The sequence below is a fragment of the Poecilia formosa genome, unplaced genomic scaffold, assembly GCF_000485575.1.
Source record: "Poecilia formosa unplaced genomic scaffold, Poecilia_formosa-5.1.2 Scaffold30, whole genome shotgun sequence".
Classification (NCBI taxonomy): domain Eukaryota; kingdom Metazoa; phylum Chordata; class Actinopteri; order Cyprinodontiformes; family Poeciliidae; genus Poecilia; species Poecilia formosa.
In genome coordinates, this window is record NW_006799969.1 from 1,742,604 (window position 1) to 1,763,984 (window position 21,381).

The 21,381-nt window shown below is 39.5% G+C and overlaps 2 protein-coding genes across 3 annotated transcripts in view; one reads left to right on the plus strand and one right to left on the minus strand.

Annotated features, from left to right (window-relative positions):
* akt1 (v-akt murine thymoma viral oncogene homolog 1) overlaps nt 1-10,169 on the minus strand; it is a 44,600-nt gene extending 34,431 nt beyond the window's left edge. Inside the window, exons 1-3 of one of the 2 annotated variants that reach the window (XM_016670136.1) lie at nt 9,950-10,169; nt 6,664-6,773; nt 1,264-1,440 (exon numbers count right to left, since the gene is read on the minus strand). In XM_016670136.1, the coding sequence (XP_016525622.1) occupies nt 1,264-1,309 (46 nt within the window). In that variant the 5' untranslated portion in view covers nt 1,310-1,440; nt 6,664-6,773; nt 9,950-10,169. The remainder of the gene's footprint in view (nt 1-1,263; nt 1,441-6,663; nt 6,774-9,949) is intronic. The other variant, XM_007549206.2, reaches the window with a different exon arrangement.
* A 4,949-nt stretch (nt 10,170-15,118) lies between these two features.
* On the plus strand, nt 15,119-20,152 carry zbtb42 (zinc finger and BTB domain containing 42). The gene is made up of 2 exons (XM_007549207.2): nt 15,119-15,284; nt 17,334-20,152. Exon 2 carries the CDS (start codon nt 17,348-17,350, stop codon nt 18,926-18,928), a length of 1,581 nt encoding a protein of 526 aa, XP_007549269.1. The 5' UTR covers nt 15,119-15,284; nt 17,334-17,347; the 3' UTR covers nt 18,929-20,152.
* Nucleotides 20,153-21,381: the final 1,229 nt, after the last annotated feature.

A 21,381-nucleotide genomic window follows, 5' to 3' on the forward strand; every position in this document is an offset into this window, starting at 1 on the left:
TTCAAATAAAATTACCATATTATCATTAAAGCCATATTTGGTGACAGTGGTCAAACGTTCTTCTATAAAAACTCACCATCTAAGACGCTAATTGTTAGCGTTTCTTAAAAAAAATAAATAAATAAATAAAAAAGCATAAAGAAATTTTTGTCCCCAATATATGGAGCATTATTCGTCTCTTCCAGCTGCCTTATAGACAAAAGGTAGAAGCAAGGCCAGGTAAAGTTTAGGCTTGACACCATCTTTATATGGGGTGTCCAGAGTGCGACCCAGAGGCCATTTGTGGCCCTTAGAATGACTGTATCCAATATATGGACTGCTAGCACAATTGTTTAACACAAGTTGTTTGTATTAAACAATAAATTGCACTGTTTAAGAAAACCTTTTTCTTAAACAGAGATTTTTACTGATCAAGTAGAATCTTCTTCCAATGGGAAAAATCAACAACTTTTTGCTTGTTAAAAACAATTCACCCCTACAATACATGCAAATATGTACAAAGAACAACACTATTGAATCACCTTCCCCCACTAGTACTTCAAAGTAGATAATTATGGTGCGTGGCAAGAAGACTGGACATTTTGGGGTCAGAGAAAAGTGTTTAATAGTGTTGAGATAGCAAAATTTCACAATAAGGACCTTAAGCATTAAATAAAGCATGCTAACGTTTAAATAGCATATTTTGAAACTGATGTAACAGCTTTTCAGTATCCTCTTTGCTTGTAAAAATCCGAATAGTCTGATTGTTGGGTGGACAACGTGTTGGACTGCAGAAAGTTATTTGTTCCAGATATAACGTAATGCACAAGACATTCTGTATGTGTTGGTGAGAGTGAGCAAATAAAACAAAAATGCTACTTAAAATTTTGTGAACATTAAATCACTGCAATGTAGCAAGATCACCCTGTACCCTGCAGAGATGTGATAATTGTTTACCTTTTAAATTAAGATATGTATCCCTTTGACTTTGGCAAATCAGTTTGAGACAAAATGTACAGAATGTAAGTTTTTAGTATGGCAATGTAATAAAAAAATAATAATTCTATATGACACAAGCTGATAAAATTGTCCAAACTCATAAAACTCTTCAAAAATGTACTTGGACCCAAGGAAATTACGATGAATTAAAAACTGTGATTTAAGTAGAAAAGAAAAATTGTGATATAATTATTTGCCAAATTGCCCAGCCCTTAAAATCCTATCAAGTACTGCCTTCAAGCAGCATATTTATAGTCAGCCAAAACACATGATCAGTGTTTTTACCTCTTTTATGCAGCCATCCCTCCTTGACGATCACCACATTGGTCATGTTGGTGGACAAGATGGAGGATCCAGGTTTCCCACCAGGAGAGACACAACTTTGTTTCCTTCACTCAGCCCAATGCAGGAGCCTGCAGATGGGGTCCTGGGGTTTAAGGCCGCCTTCTCAATGGTGGTAACCTATTATTCGAGGAAAAGTAAAAATTAGCCCCAAGTTGAGGTGAAAGATCTTTTTCCATCTGTCTAAATTTTAACCCTCAGGTCAACAAAGCAGATTGGAAGCAGTGCAACGGAGAGGATCCTCGTGCTTTATGGCCCAGCCAAAGGAGGACATGCTGCAGCAACAGTGGTGTCGTTTTAATAAGAGGAACCTGCAACATTTCAAGGTTCAAATGACGGTGCGAGGCCGTGTGTTTTGGCATTCATGAAGTCTGCCATATTGGAAAATTCCACACTGTTCACAACCTGCACAACCATTCCTGATAGACCAGGAGTTTTTCCCTCCACGCATGACCAGAGCTGCTCTGAAGAAGAAGGGGGAAGAAAAAAAAAAAAAAAAAAAAAATGGGATGACGTCAAATCATTCTCACACAAACTACACACTTTAATAGGTTGTCAGGCTTGTTTTGCTTTTGTATCAAAATTTATCCTTCAGCTTTTAGGATTGCAACACATTCACATTTTCCAGCTGCTGCAATAACAACTTTCCTCAAATATTAATCCAGGGATGCAATTTTAACCCAAAGGTAACTTCATATCGTTTCAAAAAAGAAAACGTGCAACAAAAATTTTTTACTTGTTGTGATTAAAATCCTTTCGATATGATCAAAGCAGTACAGACACATTCATGGTTGAGGGGGTTTCCAGTGAGGTGGAAGACTTAAAAGAAAATTTGAAAAGTCAACAACAGCCAGTAAATAAATGCTTTGCTAAACTCAAGTGGTTGCGACTTGCTAACATGCATTATGTGTATTTGGGCAGTGCAATATTTGCGATATAGTCAAATAAACAGAAGTAGTTTGTCAGCTGTATAATTTAGTAAACGGAATGACTAACAAAAACTGCTAACTAAATTTAATTGTCTTAAGTTTAATTACTTGTACAGTGGACAGCAGGAATCCATTTGGACCATAGTTTCTGCACATTCCAGTACCTCATTTAAGAACTACTTGAATTTAAAAAATAATTATAGTAAATTACCTTTTCTTACTTTCAAACTGGCCTTAGAGTGCTCTGGTTTGTATCCTCGATAAACCTAAAGGCATATTGTAGCATATTTAGTTCAAAATGAAATGGCACCCGAATTCCTTTGAGCCACCCGTGATCTTCTCAAAAAGATGAAAAAAGCAATAATAATAATAAAAAAAGTAACGACTTGGCTTACCATATTTCAGACCTACATCGGAAATCTGGATGCATACTTTAATTTTTCAAAGGTTTGAAACTGAGAATTAAAATAAGTTCCTGTAGAGACCCAGATGGATGAGACTGTCTCAGTTGTCAACAAGCAAGTTAAATGCACACAATGCAAAGCACTGCTGCAGTGCATGAGCATCTAAAACGCAAGCATTGCACAGCCATATGCCAGCCTTGTGTGGTTAAAGGTGAAAACGCATCTGGGCTCACTGAAGTGGAGTCAATATTTCTATGTGAATCATTTCTCTCTATTCACAGACATCAGATCTATGGTGCCAAAGTGGTGGCGCTTGAAAGCAAAACTAAAAAGCCTGGCTGCTCAACAAGCTGTGGAGGAGCGCGGGTAACCGCTCAGACACCTCAAGTGTTTATAACCTAAAGTTTCAGTCAGTTGGGTTAGTGTGTTAGTCAAAATTTCTGCAACAACATTATTAATAATGTTTGCAGTGATGTTTATGCAAGATTTTAAAAAGGCGTATTGCAGAAAAGATGTGAGGCAAATACAATTTCAGTCAAGTCTAACACATTAGAGGCATTAGAGGTAAATAAGATTAGTTTGTAGTCGTTATCCAATCTGGAGTTTGTGATTCGACACTTAAGGGCTACTGCAACTATTTTTTAAAGAACCTGGACTTTTTTGATCAGCTTGAGATCTCATAACCTAAAATAATCGAGAAAAAACCACAAATTTGGCTAGTTGCCCGAAAAACCTGGTTCAATACTCAAAAATTGGACCTGTATCTAGTCATTAAATGCACCACACAAAAGTACTACCAAGTTGTGGTAACAACACTGCTCAGTATGCAAGTTGTTACTGAAGGAAGATAAATCAAAGGTAATCTTAGTATGAATAAGTATTAAAAACTGAAGTAAGAAGAAGCAAAGCGATGCAAGAAGCAAATTAAAAGGAAATTGTTTTAAATGTCTACGCATTTCCATGGTTCATCAAGTCTGGAAGGTTCTGTCTTAATGACATTGTGAACATGGGAAATACGGAAACATTGGCAGATTTAAGAAAATCACAGAAAAGGTAAAGATCTGCGACAACCAGCTGTTTTTGTACTAGCTTTGCTACTCACCAATACAACATGCTGAAGTTTATTTATAATGTCAACTTCAAAATATTTACCAATCACAAAAATCTAATCAATGAAGAACAATTTATTACATGTTTAGAGAACAACTTCTGTTCTTGATTAGATGTGCAAAATGCAAAAAAAAAAACAAACAAAAAAAACCATCACATTTGCAAAATGTCTTCTTGAGTGCAGACACATTGTTTATTCCAAAATCCAGAAATATGACACTTCATGGTGCTTTGCAAAAGCATCCGTAAAGCATAGAACTTTTTCAAATATTGTCAACTTAAATCTACTTTATTGAGATTTAGTGTAATAGACACTCAAAATCTATTACACAGATTTTGTGTAATAGAAATAGACTTATTATAATAGTCTTATTATTTACCACAAAGTCCATAAATAGGAAAGTGGAAAAATAAAACCAAACATAAAGGTTACTCTTAAAAAAAAAAAAGAACTCCTGAAACTGTGGTGCACTTTTGTAAAATTAGGCAGATCCTACTCATCTTTCACTGAATTTACAGCAAAAGCCATTTGTTGTCTCTAAGCTTGACAAACTTGCCGCATCTAGAAACTGAAATTTCGTCTGCACGGTTCTTTGTCAAATAGCTCAGGCTCAGTCGGAAGGAATGGAGAGCACCGGTGAACATCTATTTTCCAGTCTCGTGAAAGATTTCATGTTTGAGTTTTCGCATACAAGTATGGTCTGATCCAGACGACTCCAGAGAAGCTCTGGTTGTGTGTTTGATGTTGCTGTTGTGCTGCAAGGCGAATTTCAGTCCCAGTCTCGAGTCTCTTTCCAGCCTCTAACAGGTTTTTCCCCAGGATCTCCCTGTGTTTATAGCTCCATTCATCCTTCCCATCAACTCTGATCAATCTTTTCAATATCTTGGAAGATTTTAAGAGCATACTCATAAAAACTAAAAATAGTTCAATTCCATTTGAACAATTTTTTTTCTCTAATATTTGGAACAGTTAATTGATGGTTACCAAAATATATATCGTTTAATGTTTAACTGATTTAGGAGTTTGCAATGCATCAGAAGAAAAAATAAAAATAAAAAATACATTCCTTTACAGTATATGATCATGATTTCTTATTAAGCAATTAAAAATATTTTTAATAAAAGTGAAAGTCCAGATGTGCAGCAGTCGCTACCATTTAAAGTCATGTCATACTCATAACATTTTTGAAGTTATTTTGACTCATAATGCATCACAAAGAAGATTAGACAAAAATGGCTACTAAGTAAGATTGCTCGACATGTTTTGATCTGTTAAGTTTCTCCATGATGCTGTTTGCCAACGTTCTTAAAACAAACTTCTGAAGCCTTCACAGACAGTTATATTTCTACTGACATTAATTTACACATCACTCAATTAATTAGTAAATTTACTGATGTACTAATTAGTAAATTGAGTGATGTGTAAATTGAATACATATGTACACCGCACTTTTCAGTGTTATTTACAAAACCATTCATCTTTTTGCTTCAGCTTCACACTTACTTGCCAATTTGTTTCACTCAATAAGATGAAATACTCTTGAGCTTTTGCATATTTTGATTCAAATCTCAATCTTCAAGGGATGTGGATACATTTGCAAGGCACAGTACGCATGGTTAAAAGGCATACAGGGTCATCTGATAGACTGACTCAAATCCAAAACACTTATCAGTCATCCATCAACAGCTCACACTAAAACCCTGCAGGCCACCACTACAAAAACACTTGACACTTTGATCCATTCGAGCCAACTTCATAGAATATAAAGGCTGCTTTGAATTAAGGGCAGAAGGAAAACAATGATCAATTGGCATGCTTGCGTACACAAATGTCACACAGAACACCAGGCAATTCCTGACCATTGATTAAAATCAATTTTTCTGCAGCTGCATCAGAGAAAGGCCATCAAAGCAGAGAGAGAGAAAGAGCTGCGTTTCACTGGCCTCATTCAGTTTACTGGCGAGGCCAAACAACAGGAAGTGAATGTGTCTATTGACAGACAACAAGTCATATCAGTACAGCCTGGGGCCTAACTACATCTGTCACCGAGTGTGTGATCAACAAGTTTTTGCTGTGATGCTCTTCTCACTTCTACAAGTGAGCAGATTTGAGATTAAACCATCATAAGCAGAGTTATTTTTTTTGCTCAGAAGTAAGGAACACAGACACCGAGTGCAACTCAAAACTGGAGTTTGTTCAAACCGTCTGATCCCTTCAGCTTCATGACTGCACACTGTGACACAGGCATGAACACATTATACACACACTGGGATAACGTCGCATAAACAAACTTGATCGCACACAGAATCACAGTTTAAGAAGCAACACATGCACAAGGACTGGCTCTGGAGCCACAACAGAGCGCTGCTGTTTTAATAGCAGAGACCTGTTGCTACTGCAGCCTGTATGGAAAAAGCTGGGCTGCTGCCAGTGCTGCAGCCAGCAGCCACTAAATGAACCCAGTACCCCGACAGCGGGTCACATGGTCCACAGGCCTCTGGGCCACCGCCTGCCTGCCTGGATGTCCTCATGTCAGGGGCGGTTTTCAATCATTCATCTTTCTGGCTCCAGCTTCAGGAGGGTAGAAAGAGGCTGGAGGTGGGGAAAGAGAGGGGGTGGAAGAGACACCCCATTCAATGCAAATCAGTGTCATGCTGCAGAAGATGCCACACACCGAGCCTGTCAGTGAGCCAGACAGGACGGTCCCATGCATTTCAGGCAGGAAGCAGAAAATCAGGCCGACATCACCACACCACTTCCGTCATCGCAGATCAATAGAAACCGTTTCTCCTCCGTTTTCTAGGCAAACAAGATGAGTCAGCGGCAGATTTGCCGCTACAGAAGGTTGAACAATTATCCAAAGTGATCGCAGGGAATCGAGAAGATCAAATAATCTCACCTGCTAGTGAAACTAGCCCCTGAGGCAGCACTTGTTTGCGTTCAAATGCCACAGTGGAACCAGTATTAGTGTGACCTACTATACAGTCCCAAGTTCCTCTTTCAGGTTCCCTGAAAATAGACCATTGATAATAAGAATATTGCAGCAACTGTGGCCGAGCAACCATGAAAGAAAAGTAGATGTGTTGCAATGACTTGAAACCTTGATGACTCACGTTAATGCATTTACTTTTAAGCAGTTCAGACAAACTGATGTCCATGTCAAAGAAGCAATACGCTCAAATCAAATGGCAAAGAGAACACAAGCAGAGTTAATCAAACCTCACATGTCCCAAGCAGGTCTGCATCCCGATTTTGTCTGTTCAAAGCATCAAGATCTCAAACAACACTCCTCAGATTCCGCATGTAACCATTTACGTCAACATAACTGCGAGGGGGTATTGGGTGGGAGGTGACTGGTATTTTTAAAAAAAACAGAACATTGAGCGAGCCAAGCAAGTCACCAGCTCCTTCATTACGCCAGCTTGTTGCGTCTTCGCCGGGTCACATGCCAGGCCCCCGTTGCGTACACACAAACGGTGCGACGTAGTCTCATGACCGGTACAAACATTCTGACACTTGAAGGCATGAAGGGTACAGCATGCCTGGGGACAGTGTTGTTCTACAACTCTGGGAAACGGAGACACGCGGAGATTACAGAGTAGAAAACGTTTAAGACAAATCCAACCTTAAACCTAAATCAGATGTACGAACTTGTATTTTAAAAACACTTGTCAAACTGCTGCTGCTGCAAAAAAAAAGAAATCAATCTATGCAACAACAAGCCATAGTCAGATTTTTTTATATTTGTATTTTTTTTTGTTATACCTCATTTAATCAAGAATAACTCTACTCTAGAAGACAACAACTCTCCATTGAAATCACAAACGAAATTTGGCAACTAATCACACTTCTTTTGTGCATATCCACATGCATTTTCTTATTTTCCCTTTATATGCATCTTTTTAAAAATAACTTTCTTTTATTTAAATTTTGTTTAATTGTATTCTGAACAACTGCTGCAAAAATGGAGCAGCTGTTTCAGTCAAAAATGGAGGCATTCATAACACTACATGGATCTCAGGAATGTTGAGCTATAAAACAAATTAAAGTGGTGAGTGAAATGAGTCACAACAGACTACAAGGGACAGATTATCAAATGACATTTAATTGATACCGTAATCAAGCAGCAATAAAACACAATAAGCTACTAATCACTAAAATTTACCACCAAACAGGCTCCAAACACTTGATTGCAGCATGCATGCACCTGGAGTACAGCCCAAACCATTGCCATTCTTCCAGTCAACAACAGAAGGAGGAAGTAAGAAAAAGGAAATAAAATCCCATTGCTTGACCTTCAGAAAGTAGTTCTTCAGGTGAGCTAAAGTAGTCAAGATTTCAGACTGCAGGAAGTACCTCGTTACTGGAAAAACCCATACCCACTCAAAGTGATAACACCTGGAGAATAGCTTTAACTCGTTTGGCAAGTAGCAAAAATCCAAAGAAAACAAATATCTTTAAAAAAAATTAAATAAATGGATGAATGCATACGAGTCTGCTTTCCCATCACGGCTGTGGGGAGTCAAACTATCATAAAGCTGAATCCCTTCTCAAATACTACTAGAAAGCGTGAGAATTAATATTACAATTTGTAAAAAGTAACTTATTTGCTACATTGTCGATATATTACTCACTATGGGTGTTGAGCATTTCATTCACATCACCATTTTCACCACCTTTGCAGTTCTGCTAATTTTGTACTCAACTTAATGTGGTTTCGAAATGATGTCTTCTACCTTGGGACTTTTAGTCCTGACCAAGTCGTACCCTTCAAGTTTCATACCCACTTTCACAAGCATCTACTTAAAGCAAGCTTCTATAATTTACTCATGGTGAACTTCAAGTTACACTTTTATTTTAGATGCAAGGTTTTGGACTGACAGGAACTGTGTGTTATATTTCTGAAAACGGCAATGTTTCACAAACATGGAAAGGATTCAAATGGCCTCATCCTTTGCAGGAATTGGCTTTAAAAAAAAACCAAAAAACCTCTAGACTTTGTAGATTATCTTTAATTCGAATGAAATTCAAGTTATATGACTCAATATTTACCACTAGGTTATTTAGAGTTAGCCATGAGAGATATAGCTTGAAATATTGAGTGTGGTGGAAAGTTTTCAGTAAAAGCAAAGTGATGCACAGTCTACATGAATAAATGGCTTGTTTACAGGTATGAAATGGAGTAAGAATTGGTCAACCTTCTCCATTCTTGTACCCATTGTGATGTCATCCCAAAAACACAAAAAGCAGAGTTTGTGTTTTATCTTCTCCCTACTGCACTTAAAAAAAAAAAAAGTGGAAGTCAATGCTTTATAGCACATCTCTGTTTTTATTGTTAGCATAAACTTGCTGGTTTTAAAAATAGAAATCTCTGCATAGTAACTTTAAACTTCCATCAACATGCTTTTCAACATGCTCGCACAAATAAACTCAGTGATTTAGAGCAGATACGAACAACTGTCATTGCTGTAGGTGGTGTTGATAATGACAGTGAAGACATGAAAAACATGCATTATCTCATTGCACTGATTACTAGAGTGGAAAACTACAAAATAACACTGTTGTGGCCACTTTTCTCCCTTAAGACCTCCCTGAAGTTCTAAATTGTGGACCAAGGGAGTTAAAAGGCCCCATTTTGAGAGTCACAACAAAGGTGGGCTACTGTTATCTCTGTTACTGTGATAATTTAAAACAACAAAGATTAAACGTTTGGCAATCGAGTAGATAAACAAATACAGAGGTCGTTTTTATTAAACAATGAATGAGCTGCCCTCCTCTTGTTGAGCTCATTTGTTTTCATTCGCCTCCCGGGGCCATAAAGCTCCAGCAAAAACAACTTTTCCAGCAGAGGTGGACAGTTTCAAGCACAAGCAGATACTCTGGCGTGCTCGCTGAGGTCATTGTCATAAACTGAGTGGTTTACATCTCGAAAAGTGGCCTAAATGCTGCATAATAATTCTTAAAGTTGTATTCATAAGCCGACTTTTCTTGTGGAGTAGCTCCATCGGTAAAGAGAAGCCACAAAAGTGGCTAACTCCAGGTTTGCTTTTAGCGATAGAAAGGGGCCTAGCGGGGCAGCTTGGGTGAGAATAACCGCATCTCATGTTAAGTACAATGGGGACCTACCCTGTTTTAGCCCTCGGCCTCTTGTAAACAACCATGCGAAGGAAAAGGCGGACATTTACCTGGACAGCAGCTCAACAGTGTGCCCGTCTCATTATACTTTGGTGCTTCGGCGGTGTTTTAAGTTGGTAAGTCCTTCAACAATGTGGACAGAAGTGCTCTCATTTACTCCGTTTCTCTTTGCCTTTCTTCCACTACACCTCCCAAACGCGCTGTCTGCTGTGCCTCTGTGGCAGCCCGCCGTCTCCCGGGTCCTATCGCCCACCTTATATCAGTCGTGCTCACTGGAGGAGTGTCATTGAAAAAAACATGTGTACTGGCCTCGATGAACCCTCTGTTCTATGTAAGCTGCTAGGTAGTTCCCAGTAATACAGGTGCATCTCAAAACAGCAATATATTTTTAAAAGGTTAATTTATTTAACTGATTCAGTTCTAGAAGTAGGATAGCAGAATGTAATATAAATATCCTGTACACAAACATGCAAAATTAAAGGAAATACACAATAAATTCAAACAGAAGCACCCAGTTTTTATTTTTGAAAATGACTCAAGTTATGTTATCTAATCCTTCCTCCATAGAAAAAAATGTTTTAAAGCATCAATAAAAGGTTCAGATTAATGTGACATTGATGCTGACTGTGAGTGTTTGCAAACTTCTGACAAACAGCACTGAGATTACATTACATGTAATCTCACCATTACATGTAATGGTGAGATTATTCAGCAACTGTCCACAATTTCAAATTGTTCATCTGGGTGAGCATACTGTGATTTGATGTCTCATGAAACTACAGAATAAAATCTGAAGACTCAATTAAGAAAACCTGCTTCTGGGCTGGTAACTTGTGTTTGTGTTTCTATTAGTTGTGCACTCTAAATTTCATGGAAAGGGGCAAGAGTTAAACCACTGTTGAGGGAAAGCCATTAAAATAGTGTTTAAGTTTGTCATAAGCCATTTAAGGATATAGCAAATATGGAAGACATTTCTTTTTCTGACAGGTGAGTCCATAAATAAACTTATGAAAAATGTTGAATAGGGGACAATTAATGCTGCAACCTTTGCCTTTTAGCAGTGTAAAAGCATGCTGTCAGAGATACATTGGAATGGTTTAGAAAAATTAACACTATATGTCAAACGGAACACAGTGAAACATAGTAGTGGCAGCATCATGCTGAGGGATCCTTTACTTCAGCAGCTACAATGAAGCTAATGATGGAGCGAAGTACAGGGGTGGGGGGGGGACCTGTTGCAAAAGACTCAACACTGGGGTGAAGGTTCACCTTTTAGCAGGGTAGCCATACAGTCAGGGCTACAATAAAATAGACTACATCAAAATATGTTTATATTCTAGAATGGCCCAATCAGCATTCAGACCTGTTATTTGAGAATAAGTGGAAAAACTTGATGTGTAACCGATGTTCACAGAAGCTCTCAGTCCAGTCTGTCTGCAAGGAAGATGGACAAAGATATCATTCTTTAGATGTACAGAGACATTTTACAAATGATTTGGAATAATTAAAAATTATTCCACAAATTACTGTTTTACTCAAAATATAATTTTCATGAAATTTTTTTTTTCTTCTTTAGAATTATGTGATAACTTGTGATGGTCTTTTTTTTCTGACTACTAAAAAATAAAATCTCACTCAAACACTGAATTTTGTGGTTCTAGTCGGTTGGTTGTCTTACAAAGCATTGTGACTGAGCTTTAAACTACTAACTACTTTGCTTCGAAATTGTTTTTGGAAGGACTGAAAAGAGAAACAATTCAAAATGGAACATTTTATTCCTAATAAACTTTACTACAAGAACTATCATTTAGAGAGTAAAACAAATGTGAAAGTAAAGGTGTGTATTTATTGGATTTATAGAACAATGCTTTTTAAAAGACTCTAGGTGCTAAACAGAAGTGCCTGCAGCCCAGAGCTCACACATGTTGGTAACAGATGATATTCTCCAGAAATGCAGCTTACTTTCAAAACAGCATCAGTTGGCCTTCTAAGTTCCCGCACATTTCACTATGTGAAAACCTGAAGTGCTGCTAACCAGATTCAGACTGCGTACATTTAAAACATCCTTATACATTGACTTCTTGGGTGTGGTATTCGATCCCTATTTCTTCCTCTGCCTTCTAAAGATACATAGTTAAGTTTAAATAATGTTGTAGTAGAGCTACAATAAAACACAACAGTGCAGTAAGTAACTGGTGGATGACAGGATTCCAGCGACTGCCACTAGACTTCCTTCTGTGATGAAACATTTATTGTCTGCGTGCCCTCTATCTCCGAGTCTATTCTACTGTCATTTCCTCTTATTTTGTCACTTACTCTGTGATGTGTTCCTCCCTGTTACCATGAGTCAGCTTTGCCTGGCTGTTCCTGTCATAATACAAACAGAGCTCACAGAGGGAATCCCATACATTTTTTGCTTTTTGATGGAGCTCCCATCTCCTAGTACTTAAAAATACTCGATTGCAGTCACAGCTTAAGAAAATGAGAATGTTATGAAAAAGTTCATTATGTTTGAGAGTCATTTCAAAAAGTGACCAGATTCATTACACTTATAGTGAAATATTTCAAATCTTGTTTAAAAAAAAAAAAAAACAAGCAAAAAAACATTTGGAAATATTATAAGGTCATGATATCTTTTTTTAACCTAACTCTTCTTTACTTTTTTCTCCAGCTTTATCCCTGATGTGTCTGAGTTGTTGCTTGGTCTTCCTGAATCTATCTCTTCACTGATAGTCTCTATCAAACCTCTGAGACCTTCACATATCAGCTGTATTTAGACTGAGGTCATATTACACAGAGGTAAGTTATCTTTGCAAATTAGTTGACATCTGAAGGCATTCAATTGCACTGACTTTCTTTATTAATAAAATGGACCTTAAAAATAAATGCACACCACTGTTTTTTAGGTTTCTATTTGTTAAAAATGTGCCCAAGTTTGTGGTTCGAGAGGTGGGAATATAAGGCACTGCATGTAGAGATCATGTGCAGAAAATCTGCAGTGAACATCTGGTACAGCTGTACTCAGGTTCTGTGAAATATATTGATTTTCTAAAAGTATATTTAAAAAAGTGGTGTCAAGCGAGACGATTTTTTGGGGGTTTTTTTTCTGAAGCACAAACCTTCTCAGACTGACACCCACAGTTCAACCCACTGCCACCATGAGACATTGGTGCAGCGGGGAGAAAGATGTGGCTGGCTGGCTGGTTGGCCGGTCAGGCTACACTGGAATGTGGGGTCTTTTGTTTGTCTGGGAGAGGAGTGGGTCAGGGGGAGAATGCCATTGATGATTGCGGGGAGGAAGAATGAACCTCCAGGAAGTGTTCTTGCTGTCCCCTGCTCCCCCCACTCTCGTTCTCTCTGTCTCTCCCTGTCGTCTTTTTTTTTTTTTTTTTCCCAGTGTGTGAGAACCTTCACCGTGCCGAGCCTCTCTCCGCTGAGGCCACGGTCCCCAGGCACAACCACTGCTTTGTCTTGCCCTGTGAACACACACACACCCCTCCTCTGCTGGGTGCCTACGTTTGCCAGGGTATGAGAAACACGGGGCCAAGGCTCCTATTCTTATCCACATCACTGCCCCTGGAAGGATGTGACTGTGTCTCTGTGCTTTGGTGCTGAATGATAAATTGTGTTTTTGCACACCCTCACTTTTAATTCATCAGGATTCTGTTAGTTTTACATCTTTTGTTAAGTTTAGTCTTGTTCTTATAGTCTACTGGTAACAGCCAGACTAAAAATGGAATAAAGTAGTAAGGGGATAAGAGTCTATCTGGTGGCCCCTTCCAACCAGTGGCTGCCTTCTCCTTTCACATTGCTCACTCCCTTCTGTGTCAGGAGGCTGCGAGGAGCTGCAAATGGCCCTTTCAAAGTGCACGACAGCTGGAACACGGGGCAAAGGTGACTGAAGCAGTTGGGGGAGCACAAGAAGGGCCAGAGGGGGGAGGAAGGGAGACAGAGGGGCCACGAGATGAGCAGCTGCAACTTCGAGCCCCTGTTTCTTCACATTGTCACCGCCTATTGCCTTAATGATTACAGAGGAAACTCAGGATGGTGTTTTACTCATTGCTTTTCAAAGGATTTAATAAAAGCGGTCTTTTGTAGCATAAATCTGGTTCAGAACCTGGTCTTGTCTGAAGAAACAAAAGCACTATTTTGGTTTGGAGCCAGGGATTTTTTATTTTTTATTTTTGACACAAAACTGCATCAGTGGATTCAACCTCCAGAAGTTCACAAAAGGCCACTGACCTGCTATGATACAATAAGGTATTTATGCTTCTTTAATCGGTTCAGATACCACAGAGATCACTTCTCTGAGGCAGAAAATAACTTCTTTCATCCAAAAGCAGATGTAAAACCACATGCAACATTTTTGAGAAGCTTGCTAAACTAATCAAATTTAAACTCTGGGTTTTGAAGATACTGGATATTTCTGAGAAAATGAAAGAGCTACATGGAATTCCCTGAGCAAATACAAAACTGAAGCCTCAATCAATTTTAGAGTTTTATTTATATTTATCAACTGAGAGACAATGTAGAAGAATAATAATTTGTGGAACCTGAAAATGTACCATATTTGAACTGATTTGTTTTAGCATAGATTTGAAAAAATGAATGAAGATACATCCCTGTAGCCCCAAATGTTAAAAATGACTTTGTTTAAAATGTTAGCAATTTTATTTAATATAATTTTTGTATCCTGAACATGATTCAGACTTTGAGGATGACTTATGAACATTTCATTGCATATCTAAAACATCTATTTACTGTATATGTACACATGAAAGCTAGTGCACACATCTGGTAAATTATTAATTCAGGAGAAGGGTCCAACAAGGCAGCCTTGTACAACACTTTTGGGGGTGTCAAAGCCCCAAAAATATCAGAGTAAAAGGGGCTGAAAGCAAAATAAGAGTGAAACATTTGAAAAATCTCAAGAGTCATGGCTACTTTGGCAACACATAACTTTGTAGGATATGTTAGTATTAAACATTTATCTGCAGTTGTTCTAGGTTCGCCACACACTGAAGAGATTTATGACGCTGAAAGCCAGCCCTGTTCGTGGGACAGGTGTTTTAAGCAGACAGCAAATGTACTCTGCCCCCTCCCCTCTTCCAGTGTAGTACTCTGCTACTTGCTGCCGCTGTGTGAATTCGCGGAGTAGTACAGAACTTATTGTGGCGGAGTGCTATCGCGAGACTTGTGCCATTATCAACCTGCTTTGACACACACACAGCAGCGCTGTGAGCGCAGCCTGCCTGCCTTCCCAGGGTCGGGACTGGAAGCCTCAAGAAACGGCAAGAAGAAGCGAACATCTGGCCGTACATCATGAGAGCACCCCGGAGCTTGTAGAAGGGGAGGAAAAAGACGACGATAGGAGCGGTAGTACATGTAAGTAAGAGTGGGTGTTGTTTTCGTGCCTTTTAAAACGGAGAAAGCGAAAGTTAAAAAAAAAAAAAAGAGTGTCCCCCTCTCCGCTTCGTTCAGCGCAGTTGGCTTTCTGCTTGTGAGTTCCTCCGCTGTTTAAAAGGCTCCCAGTACGGACACGGAGCTCGGTTTTCTCCTCCTTTTTCTTCTTTGTAAAACAAAGTGGCGCATAAATAAGAATTTTGCATCATAAAACCTTAGTGTCGGGGTGTTTTTCTATAAATACTTCTTATTCTCTTTAAACAAGTGCTTCCAGTTCAGAGCGTGTTTGAGTGTTCATTAAAACGCTGTTTTGCGATATTAAAAAGTTTAAAATACAGTAATGTAGCAGCACCTTTAAATACATTCATATATATTTTTTATCTAAGTTGTTAGGCTTTTTTTTTTTTTTTTTTTTACTGCGTTGCCCAGCGTTAACATATGGCATAAAGAGGAGCACAGCTGGAGGTAGCGTTTCCATTGCGGTGATGTCAGAGCAGCTGACTCCACAGCTTGCAGTGTAATTAGCAGGCAGAGCAGCAGTTTACTCACTCTGCACCGCTCTTATTTTTTCACCTCAGCCTCCCGGACGAGCTCTTCCACTCGCATTCCCACTTGGTTGTCCCGTAAACAGCTTTTTCCACATTCGGAAAAGCCCCGGTGAGTGTGGAAGCGCAGGGATACTCACTTGGGAATCATTTGGAGGGGGGTCCGTTCAATTCGTGAATCAAGGGAGGGTGAGCGCAAAACTTTATATATATATATAATTAACTTTCAAGTTGGACAAAGTTAATGATATTGAATTTTAAATTCAAAACCGGTCCAAGTTAGGAGCGGACCAAGCAGCTGTTTGCGGGCCCCCTGAGAGCACACAAAATATGCCTCAAAATTTCAAATTTCTGCTCTATAATGACAATTTAAAATCTTAGAAAAGTAAATAGATTTTTAGATTTATATGCATTTGTAGGATTGGATATAGACAGTATGGCCCTTTGCCCAGGATGTAGCTGTGTCAGAGGGCGTCATAACAATTATGAAAATTAAAAAAACAAGAACAGATCAAATGTAGGGTGTGTGACCTACACAGTGAGCACAGATTCCTCAAAAGACCGTTTAGGTATACGCAAAAAAAAAAAAAAAAAAAAAAAAAAAAAGCAACAACTTTATATTTTACATAATCTGAGTTGTTTTACCATTTCATTTCTTTTAAATAGCCACAGTTATTTCTACACGAAACAATGTCACCTTAATAGTACGGCATTTTCAACACCAGGACAATGTGTTTTTCTATGTTGCCCGGGCATAATAGGGTTTGGGTTAGTGCTGCATAAATCCATGCCGTACACATCTAGAGCAAAACCCCAGTTACTACAACACTTTCACTTGCATCTTATTCATGTCTCATTAGTTTTATGTATTTGTTTATTACATGTAGTGAGTTGGAATTGGGGCACCTGATCAAATACTGCTCCAGAATCTTTTGCATCTTTGTCCAACTCTGTTCAGATCTTAAGGTGTGAGCGGTGGCCATTCATGCTTTAATGATGCCCTGGGCAAGTGCCTTTTTTATTTATTAATTTTTTTCTCCAATTGACAAACAAATGAATATATTTTTTAATGTTTAGGAACATTAATCAAACTAAATTTCAAAGAACATTATAAATGTAGAATATCTATGTCCAGGTTTGACACATCTTTATATTGCAGTTATTACATCTGTCTTGATTAAAGATTGCCGTAACTTCACAAAATAAAAAAAAATAAAAATTCAAGCTCTTGTACCATCACCAGTTTAATGACGCCCTGAGTGGTGAGCCATATCATCCACATCAGAATCTACCATTGAATGTGTGCCTTTTGTTGTATTATAAAGTCATTTAATATCTCTGTTTTTGCACTGTTTAGCTCATATCGCTGCTCATATTCTTTGTGCTTTAGGTCACTACATGTTTACCTCTAAAGCTCTGCGCTGTGCCCTCTATGTGCTCCTCGCTTGGTTTATCCACTATCCTGTTTTTCCTGTTTTTCCATCAGGTTATGAAGGAAGAATGGAGTTCCCAGACCATAGCCGCCAGTTGCTGCAATGCCTGAGTCAGCAGCGTCACCAAGGCTTCCTCTGTGACTGCACTGTTCTCGTCGGGGAGGCTCGGTTCAAAGCGCACAGAGCTGTGCTGGCCTCCTGCAGCATGTACTTCCACCTCTTCTACAGGGACCAGCTGTACAAAAGGGACGTTGTGTATCTCAACAGTGACATTGTGACGGCTCCGGCTTTCAGTCTCCTCCTTGAATTTATGTATGAGGGGAAGCTGGAGTTTAGCGCGCTGCCCGTGGAGGATGTTCTGGCCGCAGCCAGCTACCTCCACATGTATGATATAGTGAAAGTCTGCAAAGGCAAACTTAAAGATAAGGAACTTTCCTCCCTGGATGAGAAGTTAGGGGAGGGCCTGGGACTCGGCTGCGTGGACAGGGAGAACTCCTCAGATGGTGAGCTGCACTGTAAGCAACTCATTCAGCGACACATTCAGGGGCTCCAAAGGGCCCCCCCGGCAGAAGACTTTGACACAGACAACAGTGAAGTCAGGCTGGCTGTCACTGATTGTGATAGGTCCATGCAGAGCAGGCAGAAGGCGAACGGTCACTCCGGCAGGTCCCCGGACCTTGTAGGTGTCAATTATATGTCAGCGGAGGCCGAGACCTGCGTCCAAACAGCTGGAAAAACAAAAGCTGATGTCAGTAGCTCCACCGTATTGCTGTCCCAGAGGTCCTGCGCTTCAGATGACATGGACTGTGCGCTGGATTTGTCTTTCAAGCCTCTGTCTAGCAGAGATCTCTTACACCCCTCCTACGTCTCGGGACAGCTGGCCCTCGACAGCCAGCAGCAGGGCACTGAGCCACTTGTTAAAGACGAACACGACTTGCTGTCAGAGCAGGAGGACAGTGAGCCGATGAGCCCTGAGAGCCAGCGCTTTGGGAATAGTGCCAGGAGCTCAGTGGTGACAGGGTTCGCTGCCCTCTTCCCAGGCAACAACGGTGCTACAGCCGCCCTGCTCTCAAAGGAGGAAGACCTGATGGACGAGGAGGGGGAGGCATGCGGGAGGCGGGAGGGCGCCCCAGGCGGCGAGCCGGACAGGAGGGGCGGGCTACTGGGGAACAGTGAGGAAGAGGAAGAGGACGACCTGGCCTCCTCCGACATCTCCACCTCCAGCGGGGTGCTTCTACCTCCGGGGCAACAGGTGTGCGTGTGTCCCCTCTGCAGCAAAGTCTTCCTCAGCCCCCACGTGCTGCAGCTGCACCTCAGTTCGCACTTCCGCGAGAAGGACGGCGCCCGCTCCAAGCTGTCCCCGGACGGTTCCGTCCCCACGTGCATGCAGTGCAACAAGACCTTCTCGTGCATGTACACCCTGAAACGCCACGAGCGCACCCACTCTGGCGAGAAGCCTTTCACCTGCGGCCAGTGTGGCAAGAGCTTCCAGTACTCCCACAACCTGAGCCGGCACGCGGTGGTCCACACGCGCGAGAAGCCTCACGCCTGTAAGTGGTGTGAACGGCGCTTCACCCAGTCCGGGGACCTTTACCGCCACATCAGGAAGTTTCACTGTGGCCTTGTCAAAACTCTTGCCATTGGATAAAACACCTCTCACCAGTGCCATATCAGACAGAATGTCCTTTCATACACTGACTACTACTACTGAACCATTTTTGCTGTTCTTATACACAAGTTGGCAGTTTTTTAAAGACATATCTTAAGTTTATAAAGATGTAGCAACTTTCAAACTGGAGCTGTTTCTTGTGCTGGACTGTGTCAGAGGCTGCTGAGATTACTGGATCTGTGTCAGAAAGAGTTCAACAAATCAGATGATGCACTTGATATTTTCTGTCTTGTTTATTGTCAATCTGTTGAGTTTATTTGCTGAAAGGTTCAAATCCTTTTGGCAATGCGCAATGCTTACACACAATCGTCAAGAGAGAAAGAGAATGAGTTTTGTTTGTGCACATGGGAGATGAGAACCGTCCGTGAGTAGCAATATATGATTTCCTTTTTGAGCGCCTACATTATTTTATTATTTATTTTGGGGCTTTTTGTAGCCCTTATGCTATCATGAAGCAGAAACACAAATGAATGAAGTTTAACTACTGGAAGTTTGAGTTTTTACTGTTTAGTTTTGGAAATGAAGTTTTTATGTTGTCTGAAAAGAAGCAAACAGGCCATCATATGTATTCTTTTGCCTTTTTGATGGATTACATTTCCAGCTCCTTTAGTTTTGAGCACATGTTGGTGGATTGGCCTTATATTTGCTACTTTATAGATGGAACAGAGATGAAAAGTAGCAGAGATGCACCGATCACGAGTCTCTTGATCAATACTAATTTCAGTTTTCCCACAAGGTCTGCCGATACCGATTCTTGACAGCTATTTTTTTTAACATTCTGGACGATAATACCCTGAAGTACAAGTAGTCTAACAAAAACATCGAGTATTATACGAATATCCCAAATATCCACTTTTTTTTTTTATCAAAGCATGTAGTCCTAACCATCTGTATTTTTCTCTGAGTTAAACTGAACAAAGTGCACCAAAGCAAATGCTGTTAATGCATTTACAAACTTAGAACACTTTTAGTTGCATTTATTAAGCAGGAAAAAATAAAAGCTCATTATTTTACCTGCTGACCACCAGTCAGAAAAGACTGGGGAGACTGGCCTCTTTAAACTAGCGATTGATTGGTTTGTCGCTAGCGATTTAAATAATCTTTAGACACTAAATATAATCCATCCAACAAAAATATTTAGTTAGAGAAGTTTCTCTATTTGTAGGCAGCAGACAACAGCAAGATTATCTGCATAACCTAGCCGAAAATGGTTCGTCTACCCTGTTTTTCTCATACTAGGACATCATAGACCACAAACTGCCTGTAATGTTTTTTTTTTTAGTTTTAATGCATGTTATGAATTGCAAAAAAAAAAAAAAAAAAAAATTTTTTTTTCAATGTTTGACATGTTTATTACAAATTTGAGCAGATCAGGGCCAGATATCATTTCTGATATCTGGCTCTGGCCCAACTGGATCGGTGCATCTGTAGTAATTTATATTGTCATCATCAGAGACTGAATATAATCTATCCATCAAACATATTTTATGGAAGAAATTCTCTTTTTTTAATTAATGCTGCGAGTTAAATCATCTGCACAAAAATAATCACAAATCAGTTAGTCTGTCTTGTTTCTGTATGCAAAAACAGGACAGACCAAAAATGTTCTTAGTTTATATCCATTTAATAAATAAGGGGGAAACTGATATTCTACAGTATGCAACTATCCAATCTGATCAGATCTGATTAAGGGAAATTGCCTGATTTTCAGCTCTGACATATTGATCAGTGCATCTCTAGAAAGGTATTAAACTAACGTCTGTAACTCTGTTGCCTAATGAAATTCCTAATGTTTAATCTAGTGTCCTTCCTAAATTAGCACATGTTGCTACGCTTTTATTTTTTAAACTGTTGAAGCCTTTAAAAAAACGTGGATTATCTTCAAATGCCGAGTAATAACAAGTGTCTTTTTAAAAAATGATCCAAAAGCATTTTGGATCATGCTTTTGGATCATGATCCAAAAGCATGATCATGCTTTTTTCAGTTACTTTTTTCAGTCACTGAAAAAAGGCAATATGTTCTAAAATTAATCTGGTTTGTTTAATTGACTCAATTGGGTCAGTTATTTGGCTGGTAAAAGACCTTGTTATTTATTTTTGGTATGATACAAAAGGTACACTGATGGTGCGGAATCAAATTTAGAAAGCATCAAACATTTACCATTTAGCTGCTTCGACTGAATTTTCTCCTTGTTTTGCACCTCTGTATATGTCTAAGTTACTACTGATGAAGCCTTTGTCTCTTTATGGGCAGGAAATGGTTCTGTTTGTTTATGCATAGGTGCTGTTCTGGATTCTTAACTTGGGAGTAGCACTAAAAGTTCAAAATATTCATCTAATCTGTCCTGAAAAGACTTGATCAGAATTTATTTATTAGTTGGACTTGGTTCAGGGTTTACTTTTAGGTGTTTGTTTTTTTGTTGTTTTTGCCT